Genomic DNA, 27,946 nt, shown 5'->3' with positions numbered 1-27,946 from the left:
TGCTGCGACACTCGATCACGTGACTGTCTTATGTATCAGTGTCTGGAAAAAGTTGCAGTTTTACTTTATGACATCGAGAGCACCAGGGGCTACGAACATGGGACTACTACGGGATGAACTTCTGAAGTCAATATGGCACGCATTCACAGCCTTGGACGTGGAGCAAAGTGGGAAAGTGTCCAAATCACAGCTTAAGGTAGGCTTTAAAGCTTAGCTAGTAGGGCTACAGTATTATTCCATAATGAAGTAAAATTAACGATTGTTTGCTTTTTGATCAAATACCAAAATTAAAATTAATTCTAACCTCGGAATATTTTATCATGTTGCTGATCCGAATATCAGACCCAAACAAAAAGTTATGATCAGCTGGAGAGAAAAAAAGATTTGACCATGTGTCTGAGATATTCAATTTAATTCAGTGTACACAATAATTGTATGTGCTGGTTCGCTTCCCTCACATTTGGGAACTTTGTGTCAACTGCCAAGTGATAATTCAGTCGGCAACATCAACAGCAAAGGAAAGACAAACGTCTGCTGTCCCTCAACTCACAGGCTACTCAGACAGTTTCTGCTCACATCAGTAGTATTTTCCCTTACTCATGTCTACGTTTAGCCTTTTCTCACAAAAACAGGAATAACAATGGTTCTATGGAGATAACCTTTGTTGATTATGGCATGAAAGATACCAATGAATGTGGGACATGTATGCCTTTTTGATAATCGTGCCTTACACACGATATTCTGTAACTTGGACAGATTCTACAGTAAGAGTGTTGGGCTTGTAAAAGGCAAGGGGCACTGCTGTGGAAGGCTAGGGCTTGTTTTCCTGTCTGGGTCTGGCTGTCTGCCTGCCTGGTGGTCTGTGTGCCAGCCAGGCTCTAATGAAGACACTCCACTAAAAAATTTTTTGGTGCAGTCCAGACTGGCCTTGATTTCAACGTCCAAGGATGTTGATTTCTGGTCCGGACTTTATTTGGCCAAACATAGATGTCTGGAAAATATGTATTTTCCCCTTTCATTCAGCACCTAAAATGCACCTGACCTATCACAACACTGCATAGTGAACATCATAACTCAGCACTGAGTTTGACTGGCTCGGAAATGTTAATATTGTTTTTCAGACAGTCCAGTCTGTTCCGTTTGTCTAGATTATAGATGTTCATGAGTAGTTTGTTTATAAATATCATACGATTTATTTTGATATATTTACTTCACTCTACATCTCAACAGTGACCTTTTCAACACACTTGGGCAGCGATGCTTGAACTGACAGCAACACGTGCTTTTTCATGCATGTCAATGTGATCTTAGACTAAACAGAGGTCCTTTTGAAAAATCACCTTGTAATTGTGTTAATGGGAGTATGATGCCCACTTGTATGAGGAATCTTTTTGATATCCCTTGGACACCCCGATATTACTGTAACATCATCTCTCTACTATGCCCAGTGAATACCAACAGTATGACAGTAACCTTGCCCTCAGACTCATTGTTCATAGCCTGTATAATATGCTTCTGAGCATTGGGAGGAAGTATCTGGTGAATGATATTACTATGACAGCAACGGTTTCCCTGACTGCATGACTGATCTGACTGTGGCTCTATAGGTGCTCTCTCATAACCTGTGCACCGTGATGAAGGTTCCCCATGACCCGGTGGCCCTGGAGGAGCACTTTAAGGATGATGATGAGGGCCCTGTGTCCAACCAGGGATACATGCCCTACCTCAATAGGTTCATACTGGACAAGGTGAGTAGTAACGAGCACCTAGCCTGGTGCCAGATCTGTTTTTGCTCTTTCCAACTCCATTGCTCATTGTCATGCCAATAAGTGACAAGGAGGTGGCAGACTTCAAATCAAAGTTGATTGGTCGCGTACACAGTTTAGCAGATGTTGTAGTGGGTGCAGCGAAATGCTAATGTTACTAGCTCCTAACAATGCAGACATTGCACTCAGGCTGCTGAGCACCTGCGTCATCCTGCCTCCTCTCCTCACCTCACCTCAGTGGGTCTGTTAGTGGAGGTCTCTGTTTGGTGATTTCATCAGGGTGTTGGGTCCACAGAAATATAATCACTATTTCTCTGTCGACAGATACCTGAGTATGAGGTGTAACTCTGGAGTGCCTTATCCCCATAGGGGATGATAAGCCTTAATGGGAAGTGTTTTATGGGTGCCTTTAGAAAAATTGTTTAAATCAATGTTTTTCTGTAAATGACTCTCCTTGCTCATAATATGATGAGCATTATTGCTATTTTCAGTATTTATCTTAGTTTATGCATGTCACCCATATTAAAATGTATTGCTTTTGAGAAATAAATGGAGCAAGCAGGATCTGTTTGACCTTGAACAAGGCTGCCATTGTTATGGTAGGTCTACTGTGGGAGTGGGAGAATTGTTCTGTTTCACAGCCATCAAGGAGGTGTGAGACCCACCATTGTGAGTTATCGGAAGAAAAAAACATGTGTGCTGAAAATTACTTCAATGAGTGCAAGAAAAATAGCCTTAGTTTCAAAACAAATGTTCATTCAGCTTACATCAGCTACTCCCATTTCCTCCTGTGTCATAGATTGCATTTAGAAGTGAAGGGTTAACACACACACTACTATAGATAGATTCCATGACATGATGATTGCATGACACAGAGTCTTTGGTTTTCTCTGAGTCTGTTTTCTAGAAAAGCTTCACAATCTGATTGGTAAACACCTTGTTGTTACATGTATTGCAGGGGTTCTCAAACTTTATGGGGCCGGGGACCCTTTTTGTGATAGCAAATGTATAGAGACCCACTCATAATCAGAACACAACTCGAGTGAGATAAAAATAGCATACAAGGAGTTTTATTATGATTTCGGCACTGCATGGGAAGGAAGATTTTAAAGGCCCATCTATTGGCATCGGAGAGATAATAATTACTCATGTCCTTTTTAATATTCAATCTGTCAGCCATTGGTAATGAATGCACTGACTTGGTAAACACCAGTGATAAAGCAATAAGTGATCTTCAAAGTTTTTGTCCTGAGTTCTCTAGTTGGCAGACCTTCAGATGTAGCCCACATCTGTAGACTTGCAAGGCTTGCCAACTGTTTCCATAGCAATAACACTAACACTGATGTCAATTAGTAAACTGCTTTAGTCCTAGCACTAGTTGTACTTGGGGCTATTTCCTTGCCTTTCTCCTCCGGAATCTGACTTGAATTGAAATGAAGAGATGAAGAACATTATGTTTGTACTTCACATCCCGTGGGCTGATACGTAGGGCAGAGAAATATTAGGCTACTACTGACCCTTTCTAATCGTATTGCCCTTACTTACAGTATGTTGAAGAAAAATAGGGGAAGTTGTTTTGTTCTGTTTTGTGTAAATGTTGGCTTTGTTTATGTTAATTACAGGTTAGGGATAACTTTGACATACTGGAGTTCAACAATGTGTGCTGGACACTGTGTTTCAAGAAAAACATCAACATGAGCCATCTTCTCATCTCCAACGATGACGCCTTCAAGGTCTGGTGCATCTTCAACTTCCTGTCTGAAGACAGGTACCCACTGGTCATCATCATAGAGGAAGTGAGAGACAAGACAACACCTCTAATACACATACATAACTTATTTGTTTAGCAGTAATTATGCTCTTCCAGTTAAAATAATTCCCATTCATACCACAGGACTGACTCGCTGTGTCCTCTCCTCCTCTCCTCCCCCTCCAGATTGAGTACTTCCTGTGGAAGCTGATGGAGGCCATGGGAGGCATTTGGAATCAGGAGAGGTTTGAGGATTACAAGCTCACGTTGAACAGGAAGCAGCAATGCCTGAGTGCCTGGGAGCTGATAGAGCTGGTTGGCTTGGGCCACTTCAGTAAGGGCATGAACCGCCAGACCCTGTCCATGGGCATCTCTGAGGTCTTCCAGGAGCTCATACTGGATGTGCTCAGACAGGTTCGCCTGCGGTACCCTCTCTCACTGCTCTTTCTGCATCCCAAATGGGACCATATTCCCTATGTAGTGCAATACTTTTAACCAGGACCCATAGGGCTCTGGTCAAAAGTACTGCACTACATAGGGAATAGGGTGCCATTTGGGACACAGTGACTGTCTACTCTATACTGACCTCTGTTAGACCTCTGCCGGTGGTAACAATCAAATAGATATAGATACGATATTACAATCTTGAGTGTGACAGATTCATGTATTTCTTCCTGAAGGGCTACATGATGAAAAAAGGCCACAAAAGGAAAAATTGGACGGAGCGCTGGTTTGTGCTTGGACCAAACTATATGTCATACTATGTGAGTGAGGACCTCACTGACAAGAAGGGGGAAATTTTGCTGGACCGCAACTGTTGTGTGGAGGTAATAACACTGTATTATTCCTTTGGTCACTCTTAATGCGATCATTTAACTCCTAAATAAACTGTGAGGAGCATTGGAATGCTTGCTAGCCCACCTTTGTTAACCAGCTTCCTTTGGCATTGTTAACCCATAGCCTACAATTTCCAAGGCCCCGCGGAAATGTAATTAACATAATAAAACAATCCCTATCAAAATCCGTCTGTTTATGCTAGAGATATCTGTTTATTTGCATGGGCTGCATCTCAATCCACCGCATCCGCCGATATCTGTGGTGAAAGGTGGCAGAGCTAGAGTGGTGTTTGTCAGACCATGAGACATCCCGAAAGTCTGTCTGTTCACGAAAACGTCTGTAGCGTCCGAACGGTTTAGCCGACAAACTATTATGTAGTGAATCTGTACCATGTAGTGAATCTGTTATTCAATGCCTTTCTATTGGCTAATAGCAGTAATGCCAAATGTGACCGAACGCGCTCGATTCGGTCTTATGTAGCAACATTTGAAATTATGTTTTTTACATTGGATAAAAGTAGAGACTCAAAGCTAGAAAATGGTATATCATGCACTACAGTTTAGGAACAATGGGAAAGTAATTCTGCTTTGAAAGTTGATAAACTTGTAACCTCACTTTTGAGAAAATGGCCCTTGAATGTTTTGGTACACCTACTGGAGAGCTCTTCTTTGTCTACACCCATTCAGCATTGTTCACACCCTCTTAAGCTTTAGCCACACCCACCTCTTTAAGGATTCACAATGTGAGGCCATGTACTAAACAACCAAAGATTTCAAGACTAAAGGCTGGTTTATTCTACAGGTGTGTTCATAAATTCAATCTGGAGTGCCAGAGTGTGCTCAGAGTGCACTCTGGACGTTCGTAAACTCAGAGCGTTGTCAGATTGTCAGTTCGTAAATTCAGAGCGCTTCTATCTAGGAGAGTTCAGAGCGCACACTTGACCCTCTGGCCGAGGAGTAGGGTTGATCCAAGCGTTCTGACCTAACAACAGCAGTCAAGCACCCAAGCTAACTAGCTAACGTTGGCTAGCTTGCTAGCTACTTCCAGACACAAATGAAGGAACAGCTTATGGTTCATTGCTAGCTAGCTAAACAATGAACCATAATCCCAACTCATAACGTTACTACCCTGCATGAATCTGCAGGTAGCTAACCAACAAGGTTTAATGTTAGCTAGCTAGCTAACATTAGACTATAACTAGCAATGCAAATGGCTCTGCAATACAAATAATATTACTACACAGATCATATACGTAACGTTAGCTAGCGAGCCAGCCAGCTAACGGTACGCTTTAACTTTAAATGAAAACGACTTTCTGACAAAATTAGAAACGTGTCCCGAGTGGCGCAGTGGTCTAAGGCACTGCATCGCAGTGCTAGCTGTGCCACTAGAGATCCTGGTTCGAATCCAGGCTCTGTCGTAGCCAGCCGCGACCGGTAGACCCATGGGGCGGCGCACAATTGGCCCAGGGTAGGGGAGGGAATGGCCAGCAGGGATGTAGCTCAGTTGGTAGAGCATGGCGTTTGCAATGCCAGGGTTGTGGGTTTGACTCCCACGGGGGGCCAGTATAAAGAAATACAAAAAATGTATGCACTCACTAACTGTAAGTCGCTCTGGAAAAGAGCGTCTGCTAAATATGTAAAATGTAAAAAATGTGTAATTTCTGAAAATGTAGCTAGCTAGACTATCTTACCTGTATACATGGATGGACGCTTCTCCCTCTGTCCCGGTTGCCTTAGTTTGAAGATGTAATCCGGAGAAAGGTGTTTTATACAACAGCCTTCTGTGTGTTCTCTTTTCTCCATCTCATTTTACATTTGAGTCATTTAGCAGACGCTCTTATCCAGAGCGACGTACAGTTAGTGAGTGCATACATTTTCATACTGGCCCCCCCGTGGGAAACGAACCCACAACCCTGGCGTTGCAAGCGCCATGCTCTACCAACTGAGCTACAGGGTATCTCCTTAGCTATCATACTCTAATACCACCGTGCATTCCACGGATTTCAAAACTCGGTCCTCCAGAAAGTGGAGAGCAAGACCTTTGCAGTTCTACTACGTGATATCTTTCAAAACATCTGCGAAAGGATTACCTACTGTACCAGTCAAAAGTTTGTACACACCTACTCATTCAAGGGTTTCTCTTTATTTTTACTATTTTCTACATTGTAGAATAATAGTGAAGACATCAAAACTATGAAATAACACATATGGAATCATGTAGTAACCCCAAAACAGTGTTAAACAAATCAAAATATATTTTATATTTGAGATTCTTCAAAGTAGCCACCCTTTGCCTTGATGACAGCTTTGCACACTCTTGGCATTCTCTCAACCAGCTTCATGAGGTAGTCACCTGGAATGCATTTCAATTAACAGGTGTGCCTTGTTAAAAGTGAATTTGTGGAATCTATTTTCTTCTTAATGCGTTTGAGCCAATCAGTTGTGTTGTGACAAGGTAGGGTTGGTATACAGAAGATAGCCCTATTTGGTAAAAGACCAAGTCCATATTATGGCAAGAACAGCTCAAATAAGCAAAGAGAAACGACAGTCCATAATTACTTGAAGACATGAAGGTCAGTCAAACCAGAAAATTTCAGTCGCAAAAACCATCAAGCACTATGAGGAAACTGGTTCTCATGAGGACCGCCACAGGAAAGGAAGACTCAGAGTTCCCTCTGCTACAGAGGATAAGTTCATTAGAGTTACCAGCCTCAGATTGCAGCCCAAATAAATGCTTCACAGAGTTCAAGTAACAGACACATCTCAACATCAACTGTTCAGAGGAGACTGCATGAATCTGGCCTTCATGGTCGAATTGCTGCAAAGAAACCACTACTAAAGGACACCAATAAGAAGAAGAAGTGCTCAGCATATGTGGGAACTCCTTCAAGACTATTGGAAAAGCATTCCAGGTGAAGCTGGTTGAGAGAATGCCAAGAGTGTGCAAAGCTGTCATCAAGGCAAAGGGTGGCTAATTTGAAGAATCTAAAATCTAAAATATAATTTGATTAGTTTAACACTTTTTGGGTTACTACATGTTTCCATATGTGTTATTTCATAGTTTTGATGTCTTCACTATTATTCTAAAATGTTGAAAATAGTACAAATGAAGATAAACCCTTAAATGAGTAGGTGCGTCCAAACATTTTTGACTGGTACTGTACACATACTGACCAGCTCATGTTATAGACAGAAGCGTGCTACATGGCAAACCAATCCGAACTCATCTCTCGGCATGTCCAGGCAATCCATTATCTCAGCCAATCATGGCTAGCGGGAAGGTTCCTATCTTTTTCTGTGGCTAAACCAATTAGGCTCGTAATTTAACAATTTTATTCATATTTACAGACGGCATACACGTTTGTTATTAAGGCACATGAAAGTTCACATGTTCCAGAAGGCATTTCTGCCCCAAAACGCATTTTGATAAAAAAAAAAAAAAGTTTAAGTTCAAATGGCTCTCCTGTGAAGTAGTGACGCGCGACATATGCCTAGTTTCCTGAAATGAGTCACAAATTAAATGTTTCATCAAACAATATATGTATTTTTAAAAAAGTATTATACCTTAAGGGGTCTTAAAATTCTAAATCAAATAGCTAAATGATCCTTGGTATGACCATCTTAAAACAATTCCATATGTTAGCTTAGAACCCCCCCTCCCCCAGCTTAGACAGGGTTTAGACTCTAGAGGGTTAATGGTCAAACACAAGGAAGTGTGCGGTTAGTGTGTGTGAAGTCTTGTTCTCTCTGCAGTCTCTACCAGACAAGGAGGGGAAGAAATGCCTCTTTATAGTCAAGTGCAGCGACAAAAGATTTGAGATCAGCGCATCGGATAAGAAGAGGAAACAAGAATGGATCCAAGGTAAAGCGTCCAATCCCTCACCACCATCCTAACAGATTCTGTAAACAGCATAGCTTTTATCTCACCACATTAGGGTTTATTTTTAAATCTCAGAGGAACTTGCTCTCACATCGCTCTGTCCCAGCTGTGTGTTTATCAGGGTGTGGGTCGCTGCAGTAGATAAAGCAGCCAGCCTTTCTTTATCAGAGCTCTGACTCCCCTCTCCTCTCCTCCCCTCCTAGCCATCCAAACATGCATCCAGCAGCTGAGGTTGGGCCTGCCCTCTCCACACCGTGAGGCCAGGCTGCGGCGCAGGGAGCTCAGGCAGAAACAGCAGGCTGAGCAGGGGGAGCTGGAGGAGAGGATGAGGCTGCTGCAGACAGCCAATGAAAACAAGCATAGACAGCTGGAGTCTATGAGGAAGGTACTGTCTATTTCTCTGTCCCTCTCTCTCTCTCTCTCTCTCTCGCTCTCTGTGTTTCGCTCCCTCTGTCCCTCTCCTCTCTGTCAATTAAATTCAGAGGGCTTTATTGGCATGGGAAACATGTTTACATTGCCGAAGCAAGTGAAATAGATAATAAACAAAAGTGAAATAAACTATCAGAAATGAACAGTAAAATAATAGAGACATTTCAAATGATATATTATGGCTATGTACAGTGTTGTAATAATGTGCAAATAGTTGAAGTACAAAAGAGAAAATAAATAAATATGGGTTGTATTTACAATGGTTTTTGTGCTTCACTGGTTGCCCTTTTTTGTGTGGCAACAGGTCACAAATATTGCTGCTGTGATGGCACACAGTGGTATTTCATCTGATAGATATGGGAGTTGATCAAAATTTGATTTGTTTTCAACTTCTTTGTGGGTCTGTGTAATCCGAGGGAAATAATTGTATCTAATATGGTGCAGCTCACTTTCCACCTCATTTTGTGGGTAGTGTGCACATAGCCCGTCTTCTCTCGAGAGCCAGGTCTGCCTACGGCGGCCTCTCAATAGCAAGGCTATGCTCACTGAGTCGGTAGTCAAAGCTTTTCTTAATTTTGGGTCAGTCACATTGGTCAGGTATTCTGTGACTGTGTACTGTCTGTTTAGGGCCAAATAGCATTCTAGTTTACTTTGTTTTTTGGTTAGTTCTTTTCAATGTGTCAAGTAATTATATTTTTGTTGTCTCATGATTTGATTGGGTCTAATTGTGTTGCTGTCATGTGGCTCTGTGGGGTCTGTTTGTGTTTGTGAACAGAGCCCCAGGACCAGCTTGCTGAGGGGACTAGGGATGGGCATTTGACTCTCATGTTTTTTTTAGAGTACACAAAAAAATATGTGCGTATTTATCTACAGAATATGCCAACAATGAGCAACAATGCCTAATTTATCAGAATGTTACAGATAACGAATCCTAATTGCTAAATTGCCTCATATATATTCAGTCAATAAAAAAAAAAGTGCCATTTAAGATTAATTTATTGAAACTGTAACTGGCTATATTATGTCGTGGAACACAATCTTCAAAAAGGTAGTAGCCTCAACAGTGTGGCGCTGGCTTGTAGAAGTCTATGGCTGTGCAATGGCATATCCTTGTTTTGTTAATTTAGCAGACAAGATGCTCTTATTTCCTGAGCCCTTATCACATTCGACACCTATTTTATAGTAAACAAAACATGATGTTCCAATCCAAGATGGCGTAGTGGTGCAGTCCTGTTTTTGTCGTGTGTCTGTAAATAGCCTGTAAATACCCTGTTTCTTTTGTATTTTTCGTACATATTTCCCTATCAGACTTTTCATCCTTCTACAAAATATACTTTCCTGCAACCCGCCTCACTCAATGTGGAACGGATTATATTATTGACTTACCTTTTATCTAGAATCTCCAGTTGAAACTAGCTAGCCAGCTAACTAGCTACTTGCTATTAGCCACAGTTAGCGGTATTTCACCCAGAACATTGGATTTTCTGCGGGAATAATTTAATCACTGGACATTAATCACCGGATCGCAACTAGCTAGCCGCAACCGAATGGATGTTGCTGTCTGGCTAATTCACCACTGCCCCCGATGCAAGCACCAGTTAGCCTCGAGCTAGCCTAGAGCCAGGCTCATATCTACCTCTAGGTCTACCGGACGGGAGTAGCCAGCTAACTAGCTACTTGCTATCAGCTACCGTTAGTGGTTTTTTTCACCATTGTCCGTGGCCTGCACCACCCACCAGCCAGCTCTAGTCTGGACTATTATTCGGCCAGTCTGCACTGTCTGCACAGCGCGTTATCGACCCAGAACATATCAGTTCTTCTGCCGGAATCACTGAATCACTGGACCTTTAACTCCGGATTCATCGCTACCAGCTAGCTGCAACAAAATGGACGTTGTGGTCTGGCTAATCATCCTGAGCTAGGCCCATCTCCCGGCTATCTACCTCTACGTCAACCGGACGGGACCACCTAGTGTTGACACGGAGCCCCGCCGATCCTACACGACTGGTCTGCCGACGAAATCGTCTGATGTGATTACAACAGGCTTCCCGTTACCACGTCGACCACGAAGATTCCATCTGCTAGCCCCGGCCCGCTAGCACACGCTAGTGCTTTAGCAGCCCCCGAACTATCCTATTGCTGTTCACCGGACCTTATGATAACTCAGCTATACTGCTGATGCCTGCTGGACTGTTCCTTTTTATGGTACCGCATCCTGTTTATGTTTAGCCTCAGCCCAAACTGTGTCGTCATTACCAGCTGTTGTCTTAGCTCTCTCAAATTACACCGTGATTGCTTTATACCTCTCTCCCATCTCAATATGGTTAGCTTATTGTTGTTTCGGTTATTTCTAATTGTACTATTTCACTGTAGATCCCTCAGCCCAGCTAAACCTGCCTTAGATAGCTCCTTTGTCCCACCCCCCATACACGCGGAGACCGACTCAATTGGTGCCTCCAGTGATGCTATCTCTTTCATTGTTACCCAACGCTTAGGTTTACCTCCACTTTACTCATATCCTTCCATATCGTTGTCTGTACATAATGCCCTGAATCTTTTCTACAACGCCCGGAAATCTGCCCCCTTTATTCTATGTACCCAACGCACTAGAAGACCAGTTCTTAAAGCCTTTAGCCGTATCCTTATTCTAGTCCTCCTCTGTTCCTCCGGTGATGTAGAGGCTAACCCAGGCCCTGCAGCCCTCAGTATCACTCCTACTCCCCAGGCGCTATCATTTGCTGACTTCTGTAATCGCAAAAGCCTTGGTTTCCTGCATGTAAATATCAGAAGTCTACTTCCTAAGTTTTAGTTATTCACTGCGTTAGCACACTCCGCCAACCCTGATGTTCTAGCAGTGTCTGAATCCTGGCTTAGGAAGGCCACCAAAAATTCTGAAATTTCCATCCCCAACTATAACATTTTCCGTCTAGATAGAACTGCCAAAGGGGGTGGAGTTGCAATCTACTGTAGAGATAGCCTGCAGAGCTCTATCATATTATCCAGGTCTGTGCCCAAACAGTTTGAGCTTCTACTTCTAAAAATCCACCTTTCCAGAAATAAGTCTCTCACTGTTGCTGCTTGCTACAGACCCCCCTCAGCCCCCAGCTGTGCCCTGGACACCATATGTGAATTGATTGCCCCCCATTTATCCTCAGAGTTCGTACTGCTTGGTGACCTAAATTAGGATATGCTTAATACCCCGGCCATCCTACAATCCAAACTAGATGCCCTCAATCTCACGCAAATTATCAACGAACCTACCAGGTACAACCCTAAATCCGTAACCATGGGTACCCTCATAGATATCATCCTGACTAACTTACCCTCTAAATACACCTCCGCTGTCTTCAACCAGGATCTCAGCGATCACTGCCTTATTGCCTGCGTCCGTAGTCGGGTCCGCGGTCAAACGACCACCCCTCATCACTGTCAAACGCTCCCTAAAACACTTTAGCGAGCAGGCCTTCCTAATTGACCTGGCCCAGGTATCCTGGATGGATATAGATCTCATTCCGTCAGTAGAGGATGCCTGGTTGTTCTTTAAAAGTAATTTCCTCTCAATCTTAAATAAACATGCCCCATTCAAAAAATACAGAACTAAGAACAGAAATAGCCCCTGGTTCTCCTCAGACTTGACTGCCCTTGACCAGCACAAAAACATCCTTTGGCGTACTGCATTAGCATCAAATAGCCCCCGCGATATGCAACTTTTCAGGGAAGTTAGGAACCAATATACACAAGCAGTCAGGAAAGCAAAGGCTAACTTTTTCAAACAGAAATGTGCATCCTGTAGCACTAACTCCAACAAGTTTTGGGACACTGTAAAGTCCATGGAGAATAAGAACACTTCCTCCCAGCTGCCCACTGCACTGAGGCTAGGAAACACTATCACCACCGATAAATCTACAATAATCGAGAATTTCAACAAGCATTTTGCTACGGCTGGCCATGCTTTCCACCTGGCTACCACTACCCCGGCCACCAACTCTGCACCCTCCACTGCAACTTGCCCATGCCCCCCCCGCTTCTCCTTCACACAAATTCAGACAGCTGATGTTCTGAAAGAGCTGCAAAATTTGGACCCCTACAAATCAGCTGGGCTAGGCAATCTGGACCCTTTCTTTCTAAAACTAGCCGCCGAAATTGTCGCAACCCCTATTACTAGTCTGTTCAACCTCTCTTTCGTAACGTCTGAGATCCCCAGAGATTGGAAAGCTGCTGCGGTCATCCCCCTCTTCAAAGGGGGTGACACTCTAGATCCAAACTGTTACAGACCTATATCCATCCTGCCCTGCCTTTCGAAAGTATTTGAAAGCCAAGTTAACAAACAGATCACCGACCATTTCGAATCCCACCGTACCTTCTCCGCTATGCAATCCGGTTTCCGAGCTGGTCATGGGTGCACTTCAGCCACGCTCAAGGTCCTAAATGATATTATAACCGCGATCGATAATAGACAGTACTGTGCAGCTGTCTTCATCGACCTGGCCAAGGCTTTCGACTCTGTCAACCACCGCATTCTTATTGGCAGACTAAATAGCCTTGGTTTCTCAAATGACTGCCTCGCCTGGTTCACCAACTACTTCTCAGATAGAGTTCAGTGTGTCAAATCGGAGGGCCTGTTGTCTGGACCTATGGCAGTCTCTATGGGGGTGCCACTGGGTTCAATTCTTGGGCCGACTCTTTTCTCCGTGTATATCAATGATGTCGCTCTTGCTGCTGGTGACTCTCAGATCCACCTCTACGCAGACGACACCATTTTGTATACATCTGGCCCTTCATTGGACACTGTGTTAACAAACCTCCAAACGAGCTTCAATGCCATACAACACTCCTTCAGTAGCCTCCAACTGCTCTTAAACACTAGTAAAACTAAATGCATGCTCTTCAATCGAACGCTGCTGGCACCCGCCCACCCGACTAGAATCACCACTCTCGTGGGTCTGACCTAGAGTATGTGGACAACTACAAATACCTAGGTGTCTGGTTAGACTGTAAACTCTCCTTCCAGACTCACATTAAGAATCTCCAATCCAAAGTTAAATCTAGAATCGGCTTCCTATTTCGCAACAAAGCCTCCTTCACTCATGCTGCCAAACATGCCCTCGTAAAACTGACTATCCTACCGATCCTTGACTTCGGCGATGTCATTTACAAAATAGCCTCCAACACTCTACTCAGCAAATTGGATGTAGTCTATCACAGTGCCATCCGTTTTGTCTCCAAAGCCCCATACACTACCCACCACTGTGACCTGTACGCTCTTGTTGGCTGGTCCTCACTACATGTTCGTCGTCAAACCCACTGGCTCCAGGCCATCTATAAATCACTGCTAGGCAAATCCCCGCCTTATCTTAGCTCATTGGTCACCATAGCAGCACCCACCCGTAGTCTGCGCTCCAGCAGGTATATCTCACTGGTCATTCCCAAAGCCAACACCTCCTTTGGCCGCCATTCCTTCCAATTCTCTGCTGCCAATGACTAGAACGAATTGCAAAAATCTCTGAAACTGGAGACTCTTATCTCCCTCACTAACTTTAAGCATCAGTTGTCAGAGCACCTTACCGATCACTGCACCTGTACACAGCCCATCTGAAATTAGCCCACCCAACTACCTCATCCCTATATTGTTATTTATTTTGCTCTTTTGCACCCCAGTATCTCTATTTGCACATAATCTCTTGCACATCTAGCATTCCAGTGTTAATACTAATTGTAATTATTTAAATAAAATAAAATAAAATAAAAAAATTAAATGTAATATAACAGAATAAAATATAACAGAATAGTGCGAAGAGTGATCATTTGAAACGGAGCTCAATTTGGCAAGTTGAAGACACATTTTTCAGGGTTACAAACCAAACTCTGTCTTCTTTTCAATATACAGACGTTCGATTTAATTTATTATACCTGTTCCTTGTAATTTTCCAAATGGATTAACAATTCTACATAGGGATGAATTATGGCCAGGACATCTGTTTGGTGAGTAGGCCTAGGCTTAATGATTCTGATGAAAATGCGCTCTTTGTCTTTATCAAACAAAAGTTTTAGCATATTTTCAGTGTGGAACTTGTCTATGGCTAGGCTGACCAATTCTAAACGCCACTACTAGTGGCACTAGCAGTTTGCAAAGTAGAGTCGTCACTAACGTTAGTTACCACAGCCACAAAGTCATAAACCCTGCCTGTTTCTACAATTTTGTTTCTTAAAATCTGATTTTAAACCTAATCCTTAACCCTAACCACACTGTTAATCTTATGCCTAGCCCAACCTTAAATTAAGACCAAAAAGCTAATAATGGGTTTCATTAATTTTTACGATATAGCATAGTAATTAGTGACAACCGCAAAGTAGCCTAAACGGAAAATGACGCAATTATTCCAAAACTGCAGCTCATTGTTGGAACACATATTTCCCTACTTCAGTCAACCAGTCCATTAAGAATTTGTGATAAAACTGTCGTCATTTGGCAAGGAATGTAACCTGTGTATCCCATCAGTTAGATATGTTTTTATAGGCATTTATCTATGTTGGCACACACAGCACGCGTGTGTAGAGGGAGCAGTCGGAATGCAATTGAGTGAGTGAGACTGTGCGATGTTTGTCTTGGTTTATTTTTGGTTTCGTTTTGCAAATGCACATGTACAAATGGAACACTAGAGTCAAAGCAAATTAACGTTGTCTTTTTTGACCAAATAGTTTTACAGTATTGGAAAAAATTAGATCTCTGGTTAAAGATAAAGTTTTGACGTCAGTTCAAGTCCTCAAGTACTTTATTTCTCTTGCCCATCCCTAGAGGGGACCCTTCTCTAGGTTCATCTCTCTGTAGGTGATGGCTTTGTTATGAAACGGTTTGGGAATCGCTTCCTTTTAGGTGGTCCTAGAATTTAACAGCTCTTTTCTGGATCTTGATAATTAGCGGTTATTGTCCTAATTCTGCTCTGCATACATTATTTGGTGTTTTAAGTTGTACATTTGGTGTTTGTCCCATTTTGTGAATTATTGGTTGGTGAGCGGACCCCAGACCTCACAACCATAAAGGGAAATGGGTTCTATAACTGATTCAAGTATTTTTCGACAGATCCAAATTGGGATATTTAATTCTATGTTCCTTTTGATGGCGTAAAGGCCCTTCTTGCCTTGCCTCTCAGATCGGTCACAGCTTTGTGGACGTTACCTGTGGTGCTGATGTTTAGCCCAAGGTAGGTATAGTTTTTTGTGTGCTCTAGGGTGTCTAAATGGAATTTGTATTTGTGATCCGCGCAGCTGGACCATTTTTGGAACACCATTATTTTTGTCTTAATGAGATTCACTATTGGGGCTCAGGTCTGACAGAATCTGTGCAGAAGATCTAGGTACTGCTGTAGGTCCTCTTTGGTTGGGGACAGAAGAACCAGATCATCAGCAAACAGTAGACATTTGACTCAAATTCTAGTAGGTGAGGCCGGGTGTTGCAGAATGTTCTAGTGCCCTCAACAATTCGTTGATATACAGTACAGTCGTGGTCAAAAGTTTTGAGAATGACACAAATATAAATTTTCACAAAGTCTGCTGCCTCAGTTTTTATGATGGCAATTTGCATATACTCCAAAAGTCCCTCTTTGCCATGAAAATGAACTTAATCCCCCAAAAAAACATTTCCACTGCATTTCAGCCCTGCCACAAAAGGACCAGCTGACATCATGTCAGTGATTCTCTCGTTAAGAGTGTTGACGAGGACAAGGCTGGAGATCACTCTGTCATGCTGATTGAGTTAGAATAACAGGCTGGAAGCTTTAAAAGGAGGGTGGTGCTTGAAATCATTGTTCTTCCTCTGTTAACCATGGTTACCTGAAAGGAAACACGTGCCGTCATCATTGCTTTGCACAAAAAGGGCTTCACAGGCAAGGATATTGCTGCTAGTAAGATTGCACCTAAATCAACCATTTATCGGATCATCAAGAACTTTAAGGAGAGAGGTTCAATTGTTGTGAAAAAGGCTTCAGGGCGCCCAAGAAAGTCCAGCAAGCGCCAGGACTGTCTCCTAAAGTTGATTCAGCTGCGGGATCGGGGCACCACCAGTGCAGAGCTTGCTCAGGAATGGCAGCAGGCAGGTGTGAGTGCATCTGCACGCACAGTGAGGCGAAGACTTTTGGAGGATGGCCTGGTGTCAAGAAGGGCATCGAGGAAGCCACTTCTCTCCAGGAAAAACATCAGGGACAGAATGATATTCTGCAAAGGGTACAGGGATTGGACTGCTGAGGACTGGGGTAAAGTAATTTTCTCTGATGAATCCCCTTTCTGATTGTTTGGGGCATCCGGAAAAAAGCTTGTCCGGAGAAGACAAGGTGAGCGCTACCATCAGTCCTGTGTAATGCCAACAGTAAAGCATCCTGAGACCATTCATGTGTGGGGTTGCTTCTCAGCCAAGGGAGTGGGCTCACTCACAATTTTGCCTAAGAACACAGCCATGAATAAAGAATGGTACCAACACATCCTCCGAGAGCAACTTCTCCTAACCATCCAAGAACAGTTTGGTGATGAACAATGCCTTTTCCAGCATGATGGAGCACCTTGCCATAAGGCAAAGTGATAACTAAGTGGCTCGGGGAACAAAACATCGACATTTTGGGTCCATGGCCAGGAAACTCCCCAGACCTTAATCCCATTGAGAACTTGTGGTCAATCCTCAAGAGGCGGGTGGACAAACAAAAACCCACAAATTCTGACAAACTCCAAGCATTGATTATGCAAGAATGGGCTGCCATCAGTCAGGATGTGGCCCAGAAGTTAATTGACAGCATGCCAGGGCGGATTGCAGAGGTCTTGAAAAAGAAGGGTCAACACTGCAAATATTGACTTTCCCGCCAAGTGTCATACAAAAGCATTATAAAGCATATAAATAGGCCTGTCTGAATTTGATTAGAGCTTTGATTGAAAATTCAACCCTGATGCTACCTGAGTGTGATAGGTGATTTGAAGGAGTCTGGCGCAGGAGGGTAAATCACAGAATACAGAGTTTATTCCGTTGCACAGAGTTACGCTGGATAGCATCAAACAGTCCAGTGCGCAAAACAGGCGCACTGGAACAAAACAAGCACACGGGGAAAATATACCCCGGCAATACAAAATAAACGTAGCTCAACCGAGCTACTCTCTCCTCACAATAAACAATCACCCACAGGGACAATGGGGGCAGAGGGAACACTTATACATGTACACATTTTTATTTTTATTTTTAATTTTTTTATTTCACCTTTATTTAACCAGGTAAGCCAGTTGAGAACAAGTTCTCATTTACAACTGCGACCTGGCCAAGATAAAGCAAAGCAGTGCGATAAAAACAACAACACAGAGTTACATATGGGGTAAAACAAAACAAAGTCAAAAATACAACAGAAATAAATATATATACAGTGTGTGCAAATGTAGCAAGTTATGGAGGTAAGGCAATATGAGGGGATATGAACCAGGTGTGTGTGTAATAGACAAGACAAAACAAATGAAATGATGAGATATGGACCGGCAGTGGCTAGAAGGCCGGTGACGACGAACGCCGAAGCCTGCCCGAACAAGGAAAGGAGGCAGCTTCGGAGGAAGTCGTGACACTGAGCCTGATGAGCCATACATTAAATACATTTTATGAGCCTTACATTGAAGACATTTAATGAGCCCAAGCCCAAATGATTGTGTCGTTATCCAATACACATATGATATAGGCTACTGCACATTACACATGACAGAAAAACATAGCCCATAGATGTAGCTAGCTATATGCTCTCTTGGGTAAATAAATGAAACTAACTCCTGTAGGCTAATCTTTTTGAGTGTGAACTGTATTACTGTACTGTATTATGTGGGCTGGACATGCGCACGTTGTTCAAACCATGATAAAGCAGGGAGAGAACATGCAATTCTGGTGCAGCACATGCGGCCTACAAAGTTACAAGTATAGGCTAGCGAATTAGATTTTAATTTTGAATTATAATAGGGCCTATTTGTATAATTAGTAGGCTGACGCATATATAGGCCTACCTTTCATAATATTTACCCTAATGTTATTAGCCTACCTCCTCTTTCTCTCTCTATTGTTGCTTTATTCCATCCTCGCTTCCCACAGTTAAATTAAATAAGTTTCATTGTCCTTATCGTCATCATTCTAATGGCATCCTTGAATAATATAGGACTATAATTAGATGCAGATGGCTTTCACTTCTCTTCATGAAAATTGAATGGTTATGGGTCTGAATTAGGGGTGTAACGATCCATCTACTACATCGATGTATCGATTTATATTCCTATGATCCAACTACATCGATCTGTGCTCGGCGAGTTGGCCTTTTGGACAACATATATCAATCTAACATCGTTTTAAAATGTAATAAATCGATTGTATCGATACTAGGAAATAACCCATTGGATTTAAGCACGTCAGACTTTATATGGATGTTTTTTCTTAGCACTTTTAATGATAAAGGCTTTAAACATTACTCGATTCAGTCTGCCTATCCGTGACGTCATCGCCGCGCCAGCAGCAGCGCAAAGGCGCAAAGACAACAAAACATAGCATGGCGGACGACAGAGGAGAAGCCGACGAGCGAGAAATTATCAAGCCACCATTGCGGTCCTTACAAGAAACAGGAATCTAGGAAACTTCACCTGCACTGTCCAGTATCCAGGTATTTATTTCAGTCACACTGGTTGAATTTTTGGCTAAAAGGTTACTGAATCGATTTCAAGTCACTGAATCGTTTCGGATCGTATCGTTCTAAATGAACCAATATCGTCCTTGAATCGTATTGACAACCACGAATCGTGATACAAATCGAATCGTTGTTAAAACGAATCGTTACACCCCTAGTCTGAATAAATAACTGCTATAGCCTATCGTAATCGTGCGTTCGCTCTTCTTTCAAACAACCCGTGAGTTCTATTGGCTGCTGTATTTAACGTTCAACAAACAAGAGCTTGCGTTCCTCTTCGAATAGTATATTGGTATAAGAAATGAAAAAAAAATGTCCAGCAAGCTATTCCAGTCTAGCGTTTCCTGCATAGAACTCCAAGAGCTCAGGAGCGTTATTTAAGGAGAGAGGCCAGCGGAGCACAGGGTGTGCGTATTGTGCAAGAGACAGAGGCTATAAGTTAGAAGCTTATTATGCATAACCATCGATAATTAGCTAAATATAAGGCTAATACTGCATTGAATTTATTACCTGAAAGAGGTAGGCTACGACATCTATACAGTGGCTTGTGAAAGTATTCACCCCCCTTGGCATTTTTCCTATTTTGTTGCCTTACAACCTGGTTTTAAAATGGATTTGTAGGGGGTTTGTATCATTTGATTTACACAACATGCCTACCACTTGAAGATGCAAAATATTTTTGGGTGAAACGAACAAGAAATAAGACAAATTACAGCTGCAAGTCTCTTGGGGTATGTCTCTATAAGCTTGGCACATCTAGCCACTGGGATTTTTGCCCATTCTACAAGGCAAAACTGCTCCAGCTCCTTCAATTTGGATGGGTTCCGCTGGTGTACAGCAATCTTTAAGTCATACCACAGATTCTCAATTGGATTGAGGTCTGGGCTTTGACTAGGCCATTCCAAGACATTTAAATGTTTCCCCTTAAACCACTCAAGTGTTGCTTTACCAGTATGCTTAGGGTCATTGTTCTGCTGGAAGGTGAACCTCCGTCCCAGTCTCAAATCTCTGGAAGACTGAAACAGGTTTCCCTCAAGAATTTCCCTGTATTTAGCGCCATCCATCATTCCTTCAATTCTGACCAGTTTCCCAGTCCCTGCCGATGAAAAACATCCCCACAGCATGATGCTGCCACCACCATGCTTCACTGTGGGGATGGTGTTCTCGGGGTGATGAGAGGTGTTGGGTTTGCGCCAGACATAGCATTTTCATCTGACCAGAGTACCTTCTTCCATATGTTTGGGGAGTCTCCCACATGCCTTTTGGCGAACACCAAACGTGTTTGCTTATTTTTTTCTTTAAGCAATGGCTTTTTTCTGGCCACTCTTCCGTAAAGCCCAGCTCTGTGGAGTGTACGGCTTAAAGTGGTCCTATGGACAGATACTCCAATCTCCACTGTGGAGCTTTGCAGCGCCTTTAGGTTTTATCTTTGGTCTCTTTGTTGCCTCTCTGATTAATGTCCTCCTTGGCTGGGCCATGAGTATTGGTGGGTGGCCCTCTCTTGGCAGGTTAGTTGTGGTGCCATATTCTTTCAATTTTTTAAATAATGGATTTAATGGTGCTCCGTGGGATGTTCAAAGTTTCTGATATTTATTTATAACCCAACCCTGATCTGTACTTCTCCACAACTTTGTCCCTGACCTGTTTGGAGAGCTCCTTGGTCTTAATGGTGCCGCTTGCTTGGTGGTGCCCCTTGCTTAGTGGTGTTGCAGACTCTGGGGCCTTTCAGAACAGGTGTATATATACTGAGATCATGTGACAGATCATGTGACACCTAGATTGCACACAGGTGGACTTTATTTAACTAATTATGTGACTTCTGAAGGTAATTGGTTGCACCAGATCTTATTTAGGGGCCTTCATAGCAAAGGGGGTGAATACATATGCACGCACCACTTTTCCGTTATTAATTTTTTTCATTTCACTTCACCAATTTGGACTATTTTGTGTATGTCCATTACATGAAATCCAAATAAAAATCCATTTAAATTACAGGTTGTAATGCAACAAAATAGGAAAAACGCCAAGGGGGATGAATACTTTTGCAAGGCACTAGGGCTAAATTTAATCTAGAACAGAGTTATCTATTTTGGATGCAATTTGAATGGAGTTGATAAAGAGAGAGAAAGACTGTGAGAGAGTGCTCGCGCATGCACTGATTTACAACAACAATATTCGAGTGATAGGCTGTTTTAACACTCTGCAGCTGCAATTTAAGAAAACAAATCTTTACAATTAAAAAATAAAGAGACCCCCGAAAGCCAGATGGAGAAGGGTAAATTAGATGCGCATTCGGTCTTTATATTACTGTAGCATAGGCTATGCTGTAGCAAATGTAGGCCTACCTGTCACAAGAAAAAAAAGTTACCATGATGATAGGTCTACATGCATTGTGAACAGCGCTCCATACTGAGATGGGCAGTCTGTCCCCACCCTGAGCGTTGATGATTCATCATGCAGAGGCTGTAGAGAAGTCAGATTTAGACATCGCATATGATTTAACAGTTCCATTTTACGCCATGCTGTTCATATAAATTATTTATTATCATTTACTGGTTTCTCACAGTTATTTATCCCGGGAAAAGGGAGTGGTTTTGAGCGGTAAATCCCGGTAAATCCCGGTAAATCTCGGTAACCGGGTTCCCGCCATTCAACCCTACCCTTGAAGTGTAAAAAAAGATATACAAATTATTTGATGAAAATTGTTATTTGGCCTTACTGCTATTAACCCATACAAATGCATTGAAACAAATGCATTGAATAACATATTCACTACATGGAACAACAGATAGTCCCCCCCCCCCAAAAAAAGGAAGGAAGTTTGTTCTGAAATGTCTGTACTGTATCTGAGGGTCTCCTGTAGCTCAGTTGGTAGAGCATGGTGCTTGCAATGCCAGGGTTGTGGGTTCGATTCCCACGGGGGGCCGGTATGAAAAATGTATGCACTCACTAACTTTAAGTCGCTCTGGATAAGAGCGTTGACGAAAATGTAATATAAGGAGATCAGGAATTAAATATATGTATTTAATCCCTAATATTTGGCACTAAACAGTCTCCATATATGCAGTACTTCCATTCATTTTTTCAACTGGTACCGGGGGACCATCATTCGTGGGGGACGACATGTTTACTGTTGCCTTGTTTTTCATTAGATCTGAGAGAAGGAAAAAAAACGTATGCAAATGTGCTGGCTCAGGGACACCTGTGAAAGAGCTGATGCCTGTATTCCGGTGCTGGTCTACTGGTTATTTAGATCTCTCAGACTACCCACTTCCCCCTTTGCACCAGCATCTGGAGGCCCAGGTTTTCTTCTTATGCGTCTTTCTTTGCTATTCAAGTTCTCGACTCAAATTAGATCAAGTACCACTGTCCTCCTCTGAAAGAAGTCCTTATCTCTTTATATTATTTGGTTGCTGTTTTGTGACAATTATAAAGGATAAACATATGATAAAGCGGTCTGATAAGTCTAATGATTGTAGCTTGTCTGTCCCACTGAAAAGCACCAGCCTGTCCAATATCCGTTTCTTCTCCTTTAGACCAAACTCAATGGCAAGTTCATTTTTAAAGCCTGTTGAATTGAGATGGATTTTCCCTAGCAGTTTCCCTAAAGTAACCTGTAGTTGAGAGTGTAAGGGCTGAATTAACACCGTCACGTTGACTCAAAACAAATTTTTAAAGCCATGTCCCCCCCATCCTTGACTTTTCCTAAATAAGTCTATATAACACACTGTTGTTGTTAGAATCTTAATATCACGAACAGAATTTGTGTTATAAGCAATTTTAAGAGGACATGGCTTCCCCCTGCCTCTTATTCAATGCCAGTCATTCACTGGCAGACAGCCTGCGCAGCAGATGATGGCCCATCGAAACTACACCTAAACTATATAAAAATTTATTTCACACATATAATAATAATTGAGTTAGCCTAAAGACAAGATTAAATTGACAATAGATTAAGATTAAGATCACTTTATTCATCATATGTACACAAGGTCCAACTAAAATGTGACTTCTGCTTTATCCCAACCCTTCCGAAAGACACACACACATATACAGGCTGGAAAGGTTGGAGCAGGGGGCTGCCACACTGGGCGCCCATGGAGCAGTTGCTAATAGTCTGATGGGTGAGAACATTATCTATTGAGTAATTGTAAATGAAGAATCTGATTAACAGCGCAGCTTGGAATTCAAAGTTTCAAGTTTGGAGTTTGAAGTTTTATTTGTCACATGTACAAGTACAGTGAAATGCATAACTTGCAAGCCCTGCCCTGCCCAACAGTGCAGTATTACATATCAAAATAGTATAGTGAAAACAACCACGATAAATAAGAAATAAGAGAGGAAGCTATATACTTGAGGTAGATATGTACATGTAGGCAAGATATTAGGAGAAAGTAACTGTTAGCAGGATAAATAATAATATTAAACAGTATGGCAGCAACATAAATGGAGGGTGTTTGTGTGTATGTAAGTGTGTGGGTGTAGGTGAGTGTGTGCAAGAGTGTCAATGTAGGCCTAAAAGGTGGATGGATATACATGTAAACAGGGCTGAAAAGTGACTGGTAGCAGGAATATATAAATACTTATGGTAATATACTAATGGTAATATATTCACGTAAACAGGAGTAATAATGACCAGTAGCAGGATAAATGGATAGATACTTATGGTAATGGTAATCAATAATCAATGAACATCTTGACACAGAGGCAGGGGAAGGAGAGCCAAAAAGTGACATTCAAATTCTCCTACAGAGTCACAAGCTGGTAAGACGTTGTGATGTCTATATATATATGTATAGTATCAAAAAGAGCAGATTCTGCAGTTTCTAAATCACCTATCCTTGCTAAACTACTCTTAAAAATGACCCATTGAGCTCTATTTCAAAATATAACTTTTTGGCAGATTTACTGCGATTCCATGCGCAACACTCAAACCACAGTAATATATTTAAACTCAAAATATGCCATTCTGTTCTTTTGAAATGCATTTTCTTAAATTCATAATGTTCCTTAAAGCCTCCATGCAGTCTTTTTAATGTTATTTTTTAAATCATCACTGTATGTCTAATAAATCACTGTGTTTATTTCCCTGGGCCTCCTTTTGCCGTTGAAATGCTTTAGACCTCATAGAGTGGAAGTATCATATCCCTTTTCCAGTGTTAAGGCTTCCTCTCCCTTGGCTCCTGACAGAAACTGGAGGAGGCAGCGGCCACAGCGACTCTGGAGGAGCAGAGGAGAAAGCAGACCCAGACTGACCTGCAGGACCGCTACAGAACAGACCTGGAGAGAGAGAAAATGGTAACCAACCACAAAGCTGCATTCTAGCTCTGTTCCAGGAAGTGCATACTCAGAATGAGTGCAACAACGTATTGCTCAGTGAGACTTATCAGTGAGTTATCTGGGAAAAACACCATTGAATGACACATGCACAGCACATGCTACTTTGTACTGTGTGTCCGTGCATTAATGTCTGTGAGTCCAGATGATCATATCAAACTGTGTGTGTCCACTGTCCTCCGTCAGGTGCGTCAGCAGATGGAGGAGCAGGTGGCCCAGAAGTCCAGTGAGTTGGAGCAGTACCTGCAGCGTGTCAGGGAGCTGGAGGATATGTACCACCGCCTGGAGGATGCACTAGAGGACGAGAGACAGGCCAGGCAGGATGAGGAGACCATGCGCAAACTACAGACCAGGTTAGGCACAACACACACTTGACACACTCATAGACAGTAGCCTTACACTGAGTGTACAAAACATTAGGAACACTTTCCTAATAGTGATTTCCCCGCCCCCCCCTTTTTGCCCTCAGAACAGCCTCAGTTCGTCCGGGCATTTTATTTTATTTTTTTATTTCACCTTTATTTAACCAGGTAAACCAGTTGAGAACAAGTTCTCATTTACAACTGCGACCTGGCCAAGATAAAGCATAGCAGTGCGATAAAAACAAACACAGAGTTACATATGGGGTAAAACAAAACAAAGTCAAAAATACAACAGAAATACATATAATATACAGTGTGCAAATTTAGCAAGTTATGGAGGTAAGGCAATAAAATAGGCTATAGTGCAAAATAATTACAATTAGTATTAACACTGGAATGATAGATGTGCAAGAGATGATGTGCAAATAGAGATACTGGGGTGCAAAAGAGCAAAATAGATAACAATATAGGGATGAGGTAGTTGGGTGGGCTAATTTCAGATGGGCTGTGTACAGGTGCAGTGATCGGTAAGGTGCTCTGACAACTGATGCTTAAAGTTAGTGAGGGAGATAAGTGTCTCCAGCTTCAGAGATTTTTGCAATTTGTTCCAGTCATTGGCAGCAGAGAACTGGAAGGAATTGCGGCCAAAGGAGGTGTTGGCTTTGGGGATGACCAGTGAGATATACCCGCTGGAGCGCAGACTACGGGTGGGTGTTGCTATGGTGACCAATGAGCTAAGATAAGGCGGGGATTTGCCTATGGACTCCACAAGGTGTCGAAAGCGTTCCATAGGGATGCTGGCCCATGTTGACTCCAATGCTTCCCACAGTTGTATCAAGTTGGCTGGATGTCCTTTGGGTGGTGGAAAATTCTTGATACACACGGGAAACTGTTGAGCGTGAAAAACCTAGCAGCGTTGCAGTTCTTGACACACACAAACCGGTGCGTCTGGCACCTACTACCATACCCCATTCAAAGGCACTTCAATCTTTTGTCTTTCCCATTCACCCTCTGAATGACACACATACACAATCCATGTCTCAATTGTCTCAAGGCTTAGAAATCCTTCTTTAACCTGTCTCCTCCCTTTCATCTACACTGACTGAAGTGGATTTAACAAGTGACATCAATAAGGGATCATAGCTTTCACCTGGATGCACCTGGGCAGTCTATGTCATGGAAAGAGCAGGTGTTCCTAATGTTTTGTACACTCAGTGTACGTGCACTGATTAAAGGTAGTACACTATATAGGGAAAAGGGTGCCATGTGGGACACAACTTCACACGACACACACAGATGTAGTGTACAGATCGCACAGTTGTGTATCAGTAGGCTGTGTATAGATGTTAATGTTCACATTCTCAGGCGTCTGCACCCAGCATTTGTTTGAGTGTCTGTCTGTGATTGGTTCATGTGGTGTGTCTGTTTCTGCATGTACTCAGGCTTCTGGAGGAGGAGTCAGCCAAGCGGGCAGAGCTGGAGCAGATCCACCTGCAGCAGCAGAGGGCCATCTCCCAGACCCAGGCTGAGAAGCAGGAGCTGGAGAGCGAGCGGCTGGCCAAGGAGACGGCCCTGCAGGCAGCCATGCTGCAGCTGGAGAGTCTTGAGAGAGAGAGGCACGGAGCGCTGGAGCAGTACGAGGTCAGAGAACACCCTGTCTGTGTTTCAATATGGCTGCTAGTAGGGACCATGTCCCCTATTAACACATCACTTAAAGTAAGGTGTTACCAGGCCATTTCATAAACAAGATTTAAAGAAATTGGCAGGAAGTACTTCCTTTAGACCTATATGTCTTTATCTTGTGTTGTTGCTGGTAGCTGTAGGTCTATCTGTGAGCAACCACTGGTCTTTATTCAGCTGAAGATAGTGTTGAGTCAGTGGAAGGCTGGCTGACGTTTGAACCAGAAACAGACAGTCCGTCCCTGACCACCACCCTGACAGTAAGCACAACTGACCGCAACCGTCTAAAGTGGTTTGGCACCAAACTAGGCTTCTTCTTGAATTACTCGCAACACAAAACCATCATAGAGGTCTCTCCTTGCACTCTGTTGCCATCTAGTGGTGATTTCACTGAGAACCGTCTCTACTTCAAGAACAACATCATATCTTCTTTATTACTCAAAGGGACTTCTACTTGCCGTCATTTAGATATATGTGTGTGTTTGTGTTACAGGAGGTGAGAATGAAACTGGAGCAGGCAGCTAATAAGACCAAGAGCTGGAAGGACAAGGTGGCCAAGCACGAGGGGCTGGTCCGTCTCATCCAGCCAGGTAAGTAAGAATGGTAGAATGTCCTCCACTGCATATTCATGTTCTGTTCTGTTCTCCTTTCCATACTCATATTACCATGTTATTGATGTCTTTGTTCTATTGATATGTTGTTTCAATACAGTCTGTGATGTTTTCTTTCTCTGTCTGTCTGTCTGTCTGTCTGTCTGTCAAGGCGATAAAGGACCACAGAGGATGACTAACTGGGGCCCAGCAGCATTCACAGACACTGAGCTGGACCTGAGGAAGAAGTCCTGGCAGGAGAGGAAGAACCACAACCAGTCAGCCCAGTAGACTAGAGACGGTGCTTCTTACCTGATAGTCCAGACATCTTACTGTGATCTTGTAGCATCAGGATACTGTTGTCGTATTGTTGTTGAGAATTAAATAATGTGTACAGTTGCAAAATTCCGGAAACTTTCTGAAAATGTCCAGGATTTCCTGCTTATTTTCTCATAATTCTGGTAATCTTCAAACCGGGATTTCTGGAATTTTGCAACCCTACTGTGCCAATGCTTTGACATTCCAAGTGTTAGCCCATTCTGATAACAGAGGTCTTTAACCAGGAAATATAGCTGTAGATATTCAGTGAATAATATGTAAAAATAAAAATAAATAAATAAAGTGAGTGTCA

General features: G+C 42.6%; 1 protein-coding gene across 1 annotated transcript; it reads left to right on the top strand.

Moving 5' to 3' along the window:
• Positions 1–39: 39 nt before the first annotated feature.
• On the top strand, positions 40–27,946 carry LOC121583028 (switch-associated protein 70). Its single transcript, XM_041899237.2, has 12 exons — positions 40–196; positions 1,608–1,748; positions 3,389–3,562; positions 3,703–3,930; positions 4,197–4,343; positions 8,109–8,217; positions 8,439–8,620; positions 24,537–24,644; positions 24,870–25,036; positions 26,488–26,686; positions 27,219–27,315; positions 27,488–27,946. The coding sequence occupies exons 1-12, from the start codon at positions 68–70 to the stop codon at positions 27,604–27,606; spliced, it is 1,800 nt and encodes a 599-aa protein (XP_041755171.2). The 5' UTR covers positions 40–67; the 3' UTR covers positions 27,607–27,946.

The sequence above is a fragment of the Coregonus clupeaformis genome, chromosome 15 (genome assembly GCF_020615455.1).
Source record: "Coregonus clupeaformis isolate EN_2021a chromosome 15, ASM2061545v1, whole genome shotgun sequence".
Classification (NCBI taxonomy): Eukaryota; Metazoa; Chordata; class Actinopteri; order Salmoniformes; family Salmonidae; genus Coregonus; species Coregonus clupeaformis.
This window is presented reverse-complemented; position numbering and strand designations above follow the sequence as displayed.

What these genes read in the sequence shown, in the direction of transcription:
- LOC121583028 (XM_041899237.2), top strand. Translation starts at nt 68, where the DNA reads ATGACATCGAGAGCACCAGGGGCTACGAACATGGGACTACTACGGGAT. An exon ending in AGCTGGAGTCTATGAGGAAG is followed by an intron (nt 8,621 to 24,536) that starts GTACTGTCTATT and finishes GGCTCCTGACAG; the next exon opens with AAACTGGAGGAGGCAGCGGC. An exon ending in ATGCGCAAACTACAGACCAG is followed by an intron (nt 25,037 to 26,487) that starts GTTAGGCACAAC and finishes GCATGTACTCAG; the next exon opens with GCTTCTGGAGGAGGAGTCAG.